The 14,660-nt window shown below is 50.5% G+C and overlaps 1 protein-coding gene across 7 annotated transcripts in view; it reads right to left on the bottom strand.

Annotated features, from left to right (window-relative positions):
- Positions 1-385: 385 nt before the first annotated feature.
- Positions 386-14,660, bottom strand: part of MAPKAP1 (MAPK associated protein 1) — a 249,295-nt gene continuing 235,020 nt past the window's right edge. For all 7 annotated transcript variants that reach the window (XM_046022726.1, XM_046022730.1, XM_046022729.1 and 4 more), the window contains 2 exons: positions 7,451-7,548; positions 386-2,028 (listed from right to left, as the gene is read on the bottom strand). In XM_046022726.1, the coding sequence (XP_045878682.1) occupies positions 1,903-2,028; positions 7,451-7,548 (224 nt within the window). In that variant the 3' untranslated portion in view covers positions 386-1,902. The remainder of the gene's footprint in view (positions 2,029-7,450; positions 7,549-14,660) is intronic.

Genomic DNA, 14,660 nt, shown 5'->3' with positions numbered 1-14,660 from the left:
ATATCCAGGTGGTGAGAGCGGGGACTCGGGAAAAACTGAATTTCACTAGTCTCGAAATTCGGTTGACCTGGGAGGCTTGCCAGTGTTCCCCCTTCGACTCTTGCTGGACAGCTGGGCTTTACGTAGTCAACTGCGGGCGAGCCGTATGTCACAACACAATGGTGTTGACTCTGTACTCGAGGGAAGTGAAGATTTCAGGGTCGCCCCTGAGTGAAGAGGGTCAGCCTGTCTCGCTCGGTACTTAAGGGGGCCCGCAGTGCATTTCAGGGACTCCGGTACCACCAGAACCGCCAGCAAATGCCGCTATCCAGAGCCATTCACTGCAGACTCACAAGTCAGGGTAATGGATTCAAGACTTCAAGAATTCAAAGCAATACACGAAAGATGATATTTATATGACTTATATTTTAATATCATTTTAATATTGAATATGTCACAAGATTTAATGACCAAATTAGTCATTTACATTTTTCAAAGATATCTAAATATAAAATTGCTAAAAATTCAAATACAGATAGATAGCGAGCTACAAATCATATTTCTTTCGTTTCTGGGGTAGGTGGGAATGGAAGACGTTAGAAAAGGATGCTTCTGTTGGCTGAACAAAGATCAGAATGAAAGAGGAATTCATTAAAATGCCCCCAGTGCAAAGAGACACACTCGACTTCGAGATGCTGTTTTCGGCACATCTCTTCTTGTACCACAATTTAAAAAGTTGTTTGAAATGCTGGTCCTCGGTGAAACGTCTGGTCCTCGACCCTGGCCGGGGACAGCACGAGAGGATGTCCCCCTGGGAGGGACCGTGGAGAGGCTGGTGAGGACCGCAGAGGCATCTGGTGTGGCCAGAGGTGTGGTGTCAGCGAGCAGTCAGTCGGACCCCGCAGGAGCAGGCGCCCCTCTGCCCGCCCCCTCTGCTCGCCGTCCCCCCAACCCCGACCCCTCCGGCAGAGGGAGAAACAGCAGCTTGCAGCCTGCTCAGACGAGGAGGCAGGCACTGTATGGAGAGGAAGAAGGGGGCGCGAGGGCCCTTCTGAGTCAGTAAAGCAGAGACGTTTCCAATCCCAGAAAACCCCACATGCAGGTCTAATGGCTAGCTGAAACATACACTTGCTATTTAAGAAATGGAAAAGCCCACTTCTGGCTGGGAGCTCAGTGTGACCCGAAGACCAGCCGTCACCCCACTCTCCCAGCACCGGGTGCCGGACCTGCAGTCCCGCATCTCTGAAACCAAGAGGTGCCCGGACGAGCTGAAGAGAGGTGGCTTCTGAAGGGGAAGCCTGGGGCACACACTACCAGGCCCCCCCCATCCTAACTTTAGTAAGATACTATCCTCAAAGCAATGCACTCATTTAAACAAACGGCATAGTTAAAACTATTGACTAAGCTCTAAACATTTCTTCTGGGAAATCGAGCCATAGCTTTTCCAATCTGCCTGTTCAATACGGGAACAGGTTTAAAGAGAATGACATGATCAATCCTTTGCCCCAAAGAACGGCCCGTCATACCAACCATGATAAAGAGTACACCTGTTTATTAAAAGGAAAAAAAAAGAAATGCACAATTTTGTTCTTCGGTTGTTTTAAGAAATTTGATCAAGTTGCAAGGAAATGTCTGGGCATGGCTCTGTACATCCTCAGGCAGGGCCGTCAGGCAGGGAAGACGGCTGTGGGGCCGGCTGGGTCATCGGGCCCCGGCACTGCTCACCAAAGCCACTGCCACTCAGGCGTCAGTCCCGTGGGGATGTCCCCAGCTCCATTCCCCCAAGAGCCCCCTGGCCTTGTGCCTGTGAGCCAGGGACTGGCCTGCCCCGAGGACTGCAGGACACAGGGTGGGCTCTAGGGCCACCTGGCCCTGGCAGGCAGGCTCCGAGCTACGGTGACAGATTGGGGCTGGAGGCCAGTGTCACTGCTGCCCTGATTTCTTCTCCTTCTGGAAGCTGAAGCTTGTACGTCTGTTCAGTTTTCTTTGTTTTTGAGCAAAATAGTCAGCCCGGGCAGTGCTTGCTCGTGATTCCAGGATGTAGTTAACCTAGAAAGCAAGAGGACACAGCCCGGTCACTCGGCAGCCACTTGTTCGCTCAGGGCCCAGAGGGGAAGGGCCCTGACCTGCGCTGGGAACCCCAGGGCCGGGTGCTCTCTTGCGTGTGGAGCCCGGTTGTCACAGCAACCTGGCGGGCTGGGATGGAGCTCACTTCACGACAGGAGAATGGAGGTCTGGAGAGGACCAGCGGCTGGTCCCGGCCTCTCAGTCCTGTTGGGAGCAGGGGTGGGCGGGGGGGTTCCTGATTCTGCAGCCTGTGTCCCTGCCTCAGCACACGCTGGCTCCCAGAAGGCCATGTGCCAGGCTTCCTGGTTCGGCTCCTCACCTGCTGCGCAGTCCTGGGCCTGCACATGACTCCCCCGAGCCCCCCCTTTCCTCGTCTGGAAGACAAGGCACCGCAGGGATGAAAAGCCAGCCGAACCAAGGCTCTATTTTCAGCCTCCCCCTGGTAGGTACAGAGCTTCCGACTACGGGCTTTCATCTACTGCCCAAGAGCACCCTGCCTGCCAGCGCGCAGCTGGTAAGAAGGAATGAAGGTCAGGGAGGAGGGCTGAGCTGACCAGGATCACCCAGAGGTCAGGGTCAAAGCTGTGAAGGTCTCTGTGCAGAGCGCGCAGCCGGGCCGTTCCCGGGCAGCAGCCCCAGCAGCCGCAGCAGCACACAGTCACTGTAGCGCCCACTGGGTCTGAGCCTGGCTGCAGGCTTGGTTCAAGAGACAGAGGGCAAAGTAAGACTTGGTCCCTGGTCCAAAGAGCTCCCTGCCTACTGGGTATCTAACAGCATGACAGGCAGGACACCAGACAGAAGGAGCAGGATGGAGGAGATAAGTATCAGGGACGTATAGGGCAGGAAAATCTTGCAGAGGAATGAGCGATCTGGGTTTTGAGAAATAAATAGTAGGAGTTTGGGGTGTACCAGGGGCAGGGGCAGGGGCGAACCAGCACGCATCCCAGCACAGCAAGGATAGGCAGCAAGGAGGGGGTGCATCTGGGGAGCTTAACTGCTTCGTGCCCAGTCCAGGTGGGGGCGGGCAGGGCCAGGGAAGGGCGGCGGTGCTGGGACTGGACCGGGGCCCAGCGTAGAGCCGGAACCCCTGGCCGGAAGGCGCGGTGGCAGCAGCGCCCCTGGAGTGCTTTCCAGGGACTAACTCAGGGAACCTTCGCAACAGCCTTGTGGGACAGGTGCCACTATCATCCCATTGTGCAGATGAGAAAATCAAGGCAGAGAATGGTACAGTCCTTCACTCAAGGCCACAGAGCTAGTAAGTGTCCGCACCGGGGTGCCCCCTGACTGGCGTACTGGTAGCTCCCCAGGCCTCCCCAGGTGCTCCCGCCCCCTCACCCCTCAGATACCTTCGCTCCCTCCGCCCCTGCCAGCCTCTGGCTGGTGCTTTTCATAGCAAACACCTTTCTCTTTGCTCTCAAGTACCTGCACGTTACCACCAGCAACCTGAATATTTTTGACTCCACAGACCTGCCACCGCCTGGTTCAGCCCCGAGGGCCGCGCGGCCCACACCTGGAGCGGGAGCGGCCCCTGCTGCCTCTGAGGAAGAAGCCGAGGGTGTGCAGGGGAGGCGGGCGGGACGGCGTGCCTCCCGTGGGCCGAGCCCCGACACTGAGTCCCCTCCAAACTTTCTGCTCTGATAGCTGCCAGCAGCAGGTGTTAAAGGCTGGTGTGTGAGTACAGAAGGCCTGACATGCTTGGCCCGCTGCCTCGCCAAGTTACCAGCTGAGTGCAATAAATCATGAGGACGGCGGGGCCGGGCTGACGACTCGGGACACTACAGACAATGTATGGAAATAAGAGGTTTTATCATTCTTAATAAGAGCCATCTTTGGATTATATTGTTTGCACGCTCAGCCAACCTAGTGTTTTCAGTGTATCTTTGGCACATATAACTTGACGAAAGCATTTAAAAATGATCCTTAACTAGCCAACTATCTCCTAAATTTATTATCTTCCGTGCTTTGTGATAATCACATAGATAATTTTAATGGAAGATTAATGTAATAATCAAAAGATAAAAGCGCCCTTTGGTCCGCCATTAGCTGGTCAATATGCTGTGGCTTAAAACTTGCACAATTTTATGCACTACAGAGTGTTTCACTTTCAATGCATTTTACAGCTTAAGGCATAAAAATATAGGGAGTTTTCACGGTCAATAAAGCCACAGCCTCCATCACTCGATCACAAGAAGAACCCAATTTGAAGAGACCAATGATTCCTCCGAGATTCATCTCGAAGCCTGCAGAATTAGGGATCACACATGGCTTAGCTCACCGATGGCTCGGGGTGGAAGGGGTTCCTCAGGGCTGGGGTTGGACCACCCTCGCGCACTCTGCGGCCGTGGGTCTCTTCCCCTCATCTATGGAACAGCGATAATAATGTCTACGCTCTGCAGGCCAATAGCGAAGACCAAAGAGTTACGTAAGATGTCTTGTATGCGGGCGCCTGGGTGGCTCAGTGGGTTAAAGCCTCTGCCGTCGGCTCGGGTCATGATCCCAGGGTCTTGGGATCGAGCCCCGCATCGGGCTTTCTGCTTGGCAGTGAGCCTGCTTCCCTTCCTCTCACTCTGCCTGCCTCTCTGCCTACTTGTGATCTCTGTCTGTCAAATGCATAATAAATAAAATCTTTAAAAAAAAAAAGATGTCTTGTATGCAATTGGCGTTCAATAAATGGGAGACGTTATTAACATTTCTACGTGGGGGAAAATCGCGATGGGATAAAACCACTCAATGGAGAGTTGCCTGTTCATAACAGTTTCTTGGACATCGGCCTCTGGCCCTTATCTTCCTCCGTTTCCGCCTAAAGCTCTTGTTTTGGTCAAACTCCTGAATTCTAGAACCGCCCCCTGCATTATTTGAGTCTAAGACTGACTCCTGGGAGAGCCTCTGGTGGGAACATTTCTGCCACACTCTGGAACACAGGGCTGGGGCCTCAGTCCCTCGGTATTGGTGCAAAGCTCAGACACTGTGGGGATGGCACAGAAGGCTAAGTATTTAAATTGCTATAAAAATCAGAGACAGAAAAAGTGAAATTTAATCTTCCATCAGGATCATGACCATTAGCTCTCTAAGTAAATCAGGCCCCGCACGCTGTGACTCTCCTGGAGTCTCGAGCATGATGCAGTATTTCTACAAACATTGTCATATGAAAACAGACATTTCGGGGGAGGCGATAGGCCTCAGGGATTTTGCGGCAAAGCATCTGCTTCGAGGGAGCATTTGGTCCCGTGAAATGATTTCTCTGCACTTGCTCCTGCGGAGCCTCGTACTGAAGTCATAAACCTGTGTTTCTGTCATCAATCTGCTGTTGTGAAAATTATTTTGATGTCAAATACAGGATTATAATTTTACTAGAATCCTTCTCAAGTCTTGAATATTTTAATGCTGGCTATAAAAAAGAGGCCAGCCCCTGATGGGGTAATGGAATATTTCTTTACCTGGTCCTCAAACACTGAACAAGTTCCCTGTGCTGTCTGGTGGCAATCTGGCAAGTAACTCTTGGCTTGCTGGTTTCAAGTACTGGAGGCAGGCCCTCTGTCCCTATGGCCTGGTCTGAGGGGGGCTCTGGTCCCAGCTGTCCCCTTAGTGCCTTCATCCTTTTCATTGCATCTACTACTTTTGGAAATCTTTTGTAGCCATAAGGACTTGGCCTCCAAAAGTCTTTGCAAAATAATTCAGTTGAAACCTGTCATTCAGCTCCCTAAGGGTACACACATCCAGGGGGTCAGGAGCACAAGTTCTGGAAGCTGCCAAACCTAGGGTCAGGTCCAGTTCTGTCAGTCATGGTCCTAGCTAAGTTTCTTTCTTTCTAAGTCTCAGTTTTCATCTAGGAGATGGGGACGATTTTCCACTACTGTCTCGCAGAACCACGAAGGTTCCGTGGAAGAGGGTATAAAGTGCTTAGCTCGGGTCCTGTACTCTGCAATCCTTGAGCTACTTTTTAAGAAATTTTATTTTATCTTAAAGAAAGCCACAGAGAGAACACAAGCAGGTGGAGTGGCAGCAGAAGGAGAGGGGAAGCAGACTCCATGCTGAGCAGGGAGCCCCACGTGGGGCTCGGTCCCAGGACCCTGAGACCATGACCAGAGCTGAAATCCAGACCTGAATGCTTAACCAACTGAGCGTCCCAGGCGCCCCTGGCTTAGCTACTTCCACTATTATTATTCGATTGGCTTTTACTCTCAAGAGAAGAAAGAACACTCATCTGGGTAGTTTTACCCTACCTCATTTATCTGCGTTCTGGGTGGGGCAGCACACCCACTACGATCCCCATTTTACAGGTGGAGACACCGAGGCCCTGAGGGGATGGGACGAACTGGAGTGCGACAGCCACAGGCCGGGGAGCCCCTCTGCCAGTGAGTCCCGCTCTGCCAACACATGCAGCGTGGTGGGTTCTATCTGCTTTCTATCTGCTCTGTCTGCGCAAGACTCGGCTGGGAGAAAGGATTCTCCGTTTGGAAGAGTCTGAGAACCACTCGTCCAGGGCGATTCAGAGCACAGTGCACAGACCACGGCCCGGCAGCACCCGGGAACTTCTAGGAGGCCCACAGTCTTGGGGCCCACTCCAAGCCTCCCAAACCAGCAAGGCCCCAGGGGAACTTTTCTCGGCCTGGCCCCACTTTGCAAGGCTCTGTGCGACCTGGCCTTCCCACCCTGCTCTGCTCCCGCCACGCGCTCGCCCTGCCTCACCGTCCCCTCACAGGCTGCTGCTGTCTGAGATGCGTTCTCTTTCCTCACCTGCTTTTCCACCCATCCTTCAGGGTTCAGCTCTCCCTGAGCCCCGCCATCCCCCGTCAGTTTATCTTTTTCACATCTACATGCGACCTTTGTGACTGTTTAACGATCTCTACAACTTAATGTTAGTCTCCTCTGACCGAGGAAGAGCTTTCTGGCACCAGGGCACGGGTCTGTCACTGCAACAGCCCCAGGGCAAGCCCAGCACACGAAGGTGCTCAGTGAGCACTGCTGAGACACAGTAACACACAAGTGTAGCGTAGAGACGGATGTGTTCAGAACAGGTTGCTCAAATTATTCTGAGTACATTAAGTGTCTTCACCCAATAACAACAATTTCCTCTGAGTCCGTTCCAGGAGCCTCAGGGAGCTCCTGACAAGGAATGGAGGAATACGCGGTGCATGGAAGGGGTAAGTACACGAAGAATCCGAATGACCAGGGGGGAAGCCAGAGGGGCCCTTGCTTTGGCTGAGGTGGGAGAAGGGCAGCTGACCTGTGGGCGGCCCTGGGTATGGGTGCTCCCCACCTGGGTGACCAGAAGGCAGTTCGTCCTCTACAAACTGGGCCCAGGAACCTTGTCCATGCTGGGAGGAGGGGGCCGCCGGCAGCCGGAGACCCGGCCCTGCATGCCCACTGCACGCCCAGCGCCCGGCCTGCGGAGGACACTCACCTTGAGCACAATTTCATTGACAGTAGCAGCGTCAGATTCAAAGTAGAGGTGTTTATAGTCATGATTGCTTAGATACGTGACTTTAAATATTGCGTGACCTGGAGAGAGACGGAGAGAGAAAAGGCAGTGTTGAGGGAGTTCTGGTGAGTTCCCCTTGGGGAGGCCCCCCCAATTCTCCCCTGGGCACTCCAGTTCAAGTGAGAGCGAGGGAAGGCGGTGAGGCCAGCTGTCCCTGGAGCAGGTCATTCTCATCACGGGCTGGGGAGAAAATGGACAATTAAAAAAAAAAAAAATCAAAACAGCTGTTAGGTCTCATTCCACTGACTGTGTTCAGGGCAATGCCACACTAGGTAGGCTTTACAGAACTACTTCTAGATGAGTATGTGGAAAAGGTGGATTTTTTTTTTTTAAAGATTTTATTTATTTCACAGAGAGAGATCACAAGGAGGCAGAGAGGCAGGCAGAGAGAGAGGAGGAGGAAGCAAGCTCCCTGCCAAGCAGAAAGCCTGATGCGGGACTCGATCCCAGGACCCTGAGATCACGACCCGAGCTGAAGGCAGAGGTTTAACCCACTGAGCCACCCAGGCGCCCCGAAAAGGTGGATTTTTAAGGTAGAAGGCCAATGAACTCCATATTTTTACTCTAAAAATAAAATACCTGTACTCGAAGCCAAATAAATGCACGACAGTAAGGACAAAGGACAATCCTCCCTGGCTACTGTGGGGTGGGGAGTCCTGTATTGTGACCCTGCCTGGAAGCTGCTCCTGGGCCTCCAGTTGTTTCTACCCTGGAAGGACCGCAGGTGTCTGAGCACACAAATCTCTCCCAGAACCAAATTCTTGCATGCGCCTTTCCCACCGCCTTCAGAGTAACCTTGTCATTTCTGGGACTGCTTCCTGCCTTGCCCCTCTCGCTTCCTCTCACTCCCATGTACAGGCTGGCCGCAGGTGTCTGAGCACACAAATCTCTCCCAGAACCAAATTCTTGCATGCGCCTTTCCCACCGCCTTCAGAGTAACCTTGTCATTTCTGGGACTGCTTCCTGCCTTGCCCCTCTCGCTTCCTCTCACTCCCATGTACAGGCTGGCCCACGGCACTGCACCTTCCCACCAACCTAGGCCTGGGATGTCCTCTTTCATGACCTGTCGGAAAAGGGCTGCCAATCTTGCGTGACTCAGCTCACCTGGCACCTCCTTGGGTGAGTCTTCATAGCTGTACTTCTAGGCACCCTCCCATACCATATGTGGCTGGTCAAAGAAACCTGTCTACTGTATCCTGACACCTGCAGGCAGGGGCCACGTGCCTGTCCTCTGGACCAGACATGCCCATCAGATTCCCTCTTCCAAACAGATGCAGATGTCTGCTTGTCTCAGTCCCGAGTGAAGCCTTCCCTCGCCCATCAGCACGTGCTGTCCTTGAGTTATGGGAGGCTGTGGCTCTCCAAGAAAGTCCTCTTTTTCCCTTAAGCTATTTTGAAGTTGGTTTCCCTTCCTGGCAACCGGATGAGCAATGCTTCCGAGAGACCCGCAGTCAGTGCTCAGCGAAGATCCCCGACGGGAGCAGCGGGTGTCACCCTCCTGCAGACAGCCTCAGCAACAGCCTTCCCTGGTCTGCTCTGTAGACCTCAGGGCTGGGGAGATGAAGCACATTCTTTCTAATAGGCCTTCTCATCCATTTTCCTTTTAATTGAAGCAGCACTGGTCATAGTTATTAATTAATAATATATCACCCATATTACTGTAAGTTCACCTCTTTCCCGGAGAAATCTTCTTGGGGACTTTATTTACAGTAGCTAATTCTTCAGATCTCCCAAAATAAACTGATATATGTTGTACATTTGTGGCCAGAAAAGTTGAGCTGCTGCTATTTTATCCTGGAAACATCATTATGATATACTAATTGTGACTATAAATTCTATAATGAAAAAATTAGCTAATAATTTCTGAAAAACCTTACTTTCAGCCACTTGACAAATTTAGCCTGATTCTCAATTGTGGTACTAAAATGTCAGAATTCTTAGCCCGAAGCAAATCATCCTGTTAATATGTAAATTACTTGTTTCTGATAAGAAACCGAATCTCACATAAACAGATCTGCGTGTGTGTGTGTGTGCGTGTGTGTGTGTGTGTGTGTGTGTTCCTCTATTTTCACAGGACCCATTTGGGAAGAGTAGAGTCTTGCTGGTGATCTCACTGTGTAGAAGAACAATGCCCTTATCTCGTTGGCTCTGCTGTAACCAAGCAGAGACACCCATGAAGGTCACAGGGCTGTGAAGGACAGAGAGAGACACGCCCGCCAGGAGGCCTTTCTGCTGACACCTGGCCGTGACAGACACAGACACTAGGGCCTGCGGCTAAAAAGGACCAGAAGGTCTCAGGGAGGCCCGCAGACCTGAAGCTTCAGGGTTCACTGACCACTCTGATAAGGGAATCTCATGGACCGCCTATACCACCTGCTCTCACTCGTCACTGACAAAACCAAGCCCAAGCTCGAGATGCCGGATCCTGTTTTGCCCAAACAACTCAGACGCTATTAAAACCCTTTTCTGCACTCTTTAGGTAGAGCCAAATCTAAACGCACATGCGACAGTCTGAGCTGGCCTAGGAGCCTCTAGAAACTGTGCTCTTGGGAGCCCACCACCCAGGGAGCATACTGACGGGCTTACGGCGGGGAGGCCTGCGGCTTGTCTGCACCACGGTCACGTGAAAAAAAGAAAACATCCCAAGTCAAACCTCCTGAAAGCCCGCCTGTTTGGGCCAGGTGACATCTGTCTTTTGCCACGCATGTTCCCTGCCTGTCCCTGGTGCTCATTCCAGAACCCCAAGGAGGAGTGAAGCTCAAAGGAGTGACGGAGAGTCCGCCACTTACCCTCTCTCTGAAGCCTCTGCTTTACCAGCCCTTCCCAGGGAAAGCGTTCACGTCACTGAGAGACGAGAACCCTGAGAATGTTACCCGGAGGCCTTGGACTTTAACTTCAGGGAAGCAGCCCTTTCGTGATGATTACAGAGCCACAGATGATCGTGACTGGGACGAGGCATGGTGAGACAGTGACGGTGCACGGCCCTTTTGTACACTGCGCGAGAAATTTCGAGGGACAGCTCTGGGGTATAAGCTCAGGTTAAAATCAGTGGCCACGGTTTCCCCCATACCCGAGCCAGGGGACAATCCAGCAGAGTTTCTGCTGTGAGGACTCTGCACGCATTCCCGGCATCTGTTTGGCTTGGGGGCTGGAGGGCAGTTTCACTCCGTCCAGGCCCTGCCAGCAGCGCAGGCTTACGCAAGGGCCAGAGGCATGCACTGAGTTGAGAACGGTGGGCACCAAGAGCGTGTAAAATGCAGGTTGCTGCTGTGGAGACCGCGGGGGGAGGTGGACGGCCCAGGCAGGGAAGGGAGAGCAGTTTCTTGGGAGAGCTGATATTGGAGCGGTCTTAAAGGAGGATGGGCGGGGGGTGAGCTGGGTAAAGGCAGGGGTGGAGAAGCATGCAGTAGGGTCGGGACAATGTACAGGGGCAGGAGGCAGCAGGTGTCTGGGGGGATCTGAGCAGACGGAGTCACGTGCAGTGGGTGGCCAGCAGGTGACACGTGGCAGGGCACAAAGGGATGGGAATCTCGGAGCCACTAGTGGGTCCGAGGGTCATAAAGCTGGGCAGTAAACGGTCAAACTGTGCTTCTGGGGGTTCCCCCTGTCTCCCCAGGGCCAGGAGGCAGGGAGCCCAGCTGCACAGTCATCCAGGTAGGAGTGTATGCAGATTTGAGCTGGACAGAGGCAAAAAGGAGGCTAAGCAAGGGACTGGCCTGAGAACTGCAGAGAAGAGAACACTGGCAGGACTTGGGGATTGTTTTATGACCGAGTAACAGTAAATAAGCAGGATTCACACTTGTGTAACTTCACCTCGCCCCAAACCTATATATGAACGTGTAACAAGTTAGTCGACCTCTTGCTGGAAACGAATCTTTCAATAAGCATGAGTCATACATGCTACGTGGTTAGCTTCCACCAGGGGTGGAAGCAGGGAAGAAGGAATCGCTGGCATTTCAACACCAGCTGAACAGGCCAACAACAGAGTGAGGGAAGTCTGTTACCAAACACTTTATTAGCCTCAGGCACACCGTGCGTAAGGGAGGAAGAGGGGGCAAATGGCCTCCCCAGCGGCAGCCTACCGGGCACCTGTCCTGGGGTGTGAGACGGAATCTGAGCCGGGCAGGTTATCCTCCAAAATTCAAAGTTTTCATGGGGGAGGGGGAAGCCAGAGAGGCGAAATGTCTTTGTAAAAATGTCAGTTGAGAAAAAAGTTATGTATCCGTATGCTTGAAAAGAAAACGCAAAATATAATATTCTAATTAGTCTGAATGATTTTGCTTGTATTGTTAAATTCTATTTGGAAACTAAGGCATGACAAGGGCCTTTGAGGCAGAGGGGGAAAGCGTGATCCCTCTGGATTCAGGCTGAGGATGAAATTCCAGCTACGCTGTGTTCCAGCGGCGGGACCTGAACAAGACACTGTCCCCGTAGGTGCTCAGCGGTGCTGGCAGTCATTCTGTGATGCAATAGATATTTGAAGAGAAAATCCTCCTGATTTTGAAGATTTGATCCGCCTTTGAACAGATTTGCTTTTACTGTTGTGGGAATAAAATGGAATATAATGGGGCATAAAATGGGCATCTAAGCATTGGTCACATGCCCAGGGCAGACACCCCAACTATACATTTGCCTCTGAACACGGAAATGGAAATCTGGATATGTAGAAATGTATTTACATGACGTATTCTTTCCAAAGGAAAACAGAAAGATGGAATGTAACACCGAACATCAATTACTTGTCAGAAGTGGAGACACTAGAACTCTCGTGCTCTAATTTCTCTTCTGTGTTACGGGTTTTAACTTACATAAGAAGCTGTGCTGGAAAAACAGTTTCCTCTGGTCATTTGGGGGAAACGATCAGGGACTGTTCCAAGAACCTGCTGATGTCACCTGACGGGCCACTGTAAGCAAAGGGGCAGCAGCTTCTATCCACCTGCTACAAGTGCTCCCAGATTTCCTCTGCACACGGACTGGAGATTCCGGTTTGAAGGAGCCCCCTTCTCAGCTCCCTGCTGAGCAGGAGTCTGATGCAGGACTCGATCCAAAGACCCTGGGATCATGATCCCAGCTGAAGGCAGATGCCACTGAGCCACCCAGGCATCCCCAGCTGCGCTTTTCAAATGCAGCCTGCAGCCTGCCTTTGTCTAAAATGCCCCAGGAGTCACCGCTTGCCAGGGAAGCCAAAAATAAATGTTCCCTTTTTAGCTTTTCAACTAAAAAATATATATATAAAATCTATTTTAAAGTTATAATAAACTTAGACATGAGGGAAAACCTCCACACTCTACCCCCAGAATAACAACACCTGGCACAATGATTTCCAATCTCTCTTCTAGTCATTCCCACATGTCTGTTTTCACATAGCTGTAATCTGACTGTATACCAAAATTTAGGCTTTTTTTCTTTTTTTTTGGAAACAATTAGGTTTTTTTTTTTTTAAGATTTTATTTATTTATTTGACAGATGGAGATCACAAGTAGGCAGAGGCTTTAACCCACTGAGCCACCCAGGCACCCCGGGGCTTTTTTTCATTTTAGTTAACATTTTACCATAGCCATTCCATGTTGCTACATAGTCTCTACAACCATGTTTTTCAAAGGTGCATTCTTTTGCAATGAGTAGCAAGTGGATGTGTGCCAAGGTTCATGCTCTCATGGGCATTTACAGTATTTATAAAATCTCCAGTCTTACCAATAGAGCTATGAAAAACATCTTTTGAGGATTTGTATTATTTTCCAATTCCTTTAGATGAGGCATGGATGCCTTTTAAAAAAAGTTTTTAGGAGGAGAATTCTAATTTTATTGAGAAGGAAACACTTTAAAAAAAAAATTGTGGTAAAGTTTACCATTCAGGCATTAAGTGTAAACTTAAGCTGTATAAAGTGCATTTACAATGTCCTACAACCTCCACCACTATCCATTTCCAGAAGTTTCCCATCATCCCAGACAGACCTTCTGTACTCACTAAACATCAACGTCCCTTTTGCCCTTCTCCCAGTTGCTGGTAACCTCTGCTTTACTATCCGTAACTACGAGCCTACCTATTCTAGGTGACAAGTATCAGTGGAATCATATAGTATTTGCCCTTTTGTGTCTGGCTTATTTCATTTCTCATGGTTTTCAAGGTTCATCCATGTTGTGTACTATGTACCAGAATTTCATTCAAGGCTGAATAATATTCCAGTTTACGTATCTACCCTATTTTATCCATTTACCCGGAGGTGGACAGACATTTGAGTTGTTTCTACCCTTTGGCTCTCGGGAACAGTGGTGCCATGAACACTGGTGTGTAAGTATCTATTTGAAGCTCTGCTTTCCATTCGTCTGGGCATATAAACAGAAGGTGAACAGGCCGACGATACGGTAACTTCATGTTTAACTTTCTGAGCCAAACTGTGTTGTGCCCTGACCGCCCTGTTTCACATTCCCACCAGGATTCCACGAAGGCTCTAATTTCTCCGCATCATCACATTTTTTCTTTTCTTTTCTCTCTCTTTCCTTTCTCCCTTCCTTCCTTCCTTCCAACCAACCTAATGGGTATGGAGTAGTACCTCGGTGCGGTTTTGATTTCTCTTGATGACTAATGATGTTGAACATCTTTTCATGTGCTTATTGGCCATTCATGTCATGTATCTTTTGGAGAAATGTCTATTCTAGTCCTTAGCCCACCTTTGAAATGGTTTGTTTTTTGAGGAAACTGAGTTTTAAGACCTCTGTAATCTGGGGGTGCCTGGGTGGCTCAGTGGGTTAAAGCCTCTGCCTTTGGCTCAGGTCATGATCTCAGGGTCCTGGGATCGAGCCCCGCATTGGGCTCTCTGCTCATTGGAGAGCCTGCTTCCTCCTCTCTCTGTCTCTGCCTGCCTCTCTGCCTACTTGTGATCTCTATCAAATAAATAAATAAAATCTTAAAAAAAAAAAAAAAGATCTCTGTAATCTGTATTTGTATTGTCCAAGATTTTAAGTGGCAGAAATAACATTCGAACCTATGGGGTGGGCTCCCAACCCCTTGCTGTCTCTGTAATTCCAAATGGCCTTCTTACAAATCAGTGCATCTTAGCCCAAATCCACACTCTCTGCCACCTTGAAGAAAGAAGGAAAACAAACATTTATAAATTGTAACAGCTGCTGC

This window comes from Meles meles, chromosome 11 (genome assembly GCF_922984935.1).
Source record: "Meles meles chromosome 11, mMelMel3.1 paternal haplotype, whole genome shotgun sequence".
In the NCBI taxonomy this organism is placed as follows: domain Eukaryota; kingdom Metazoa; phylum Chordata; class Mammalia; order Carnivora; family Mustelidae; genus Meles; species Meles meles.
Note: the sequence above shows the minus strand (reverse complement) of the source record. Positions and strands in the feature narration are given on the sequence as shown.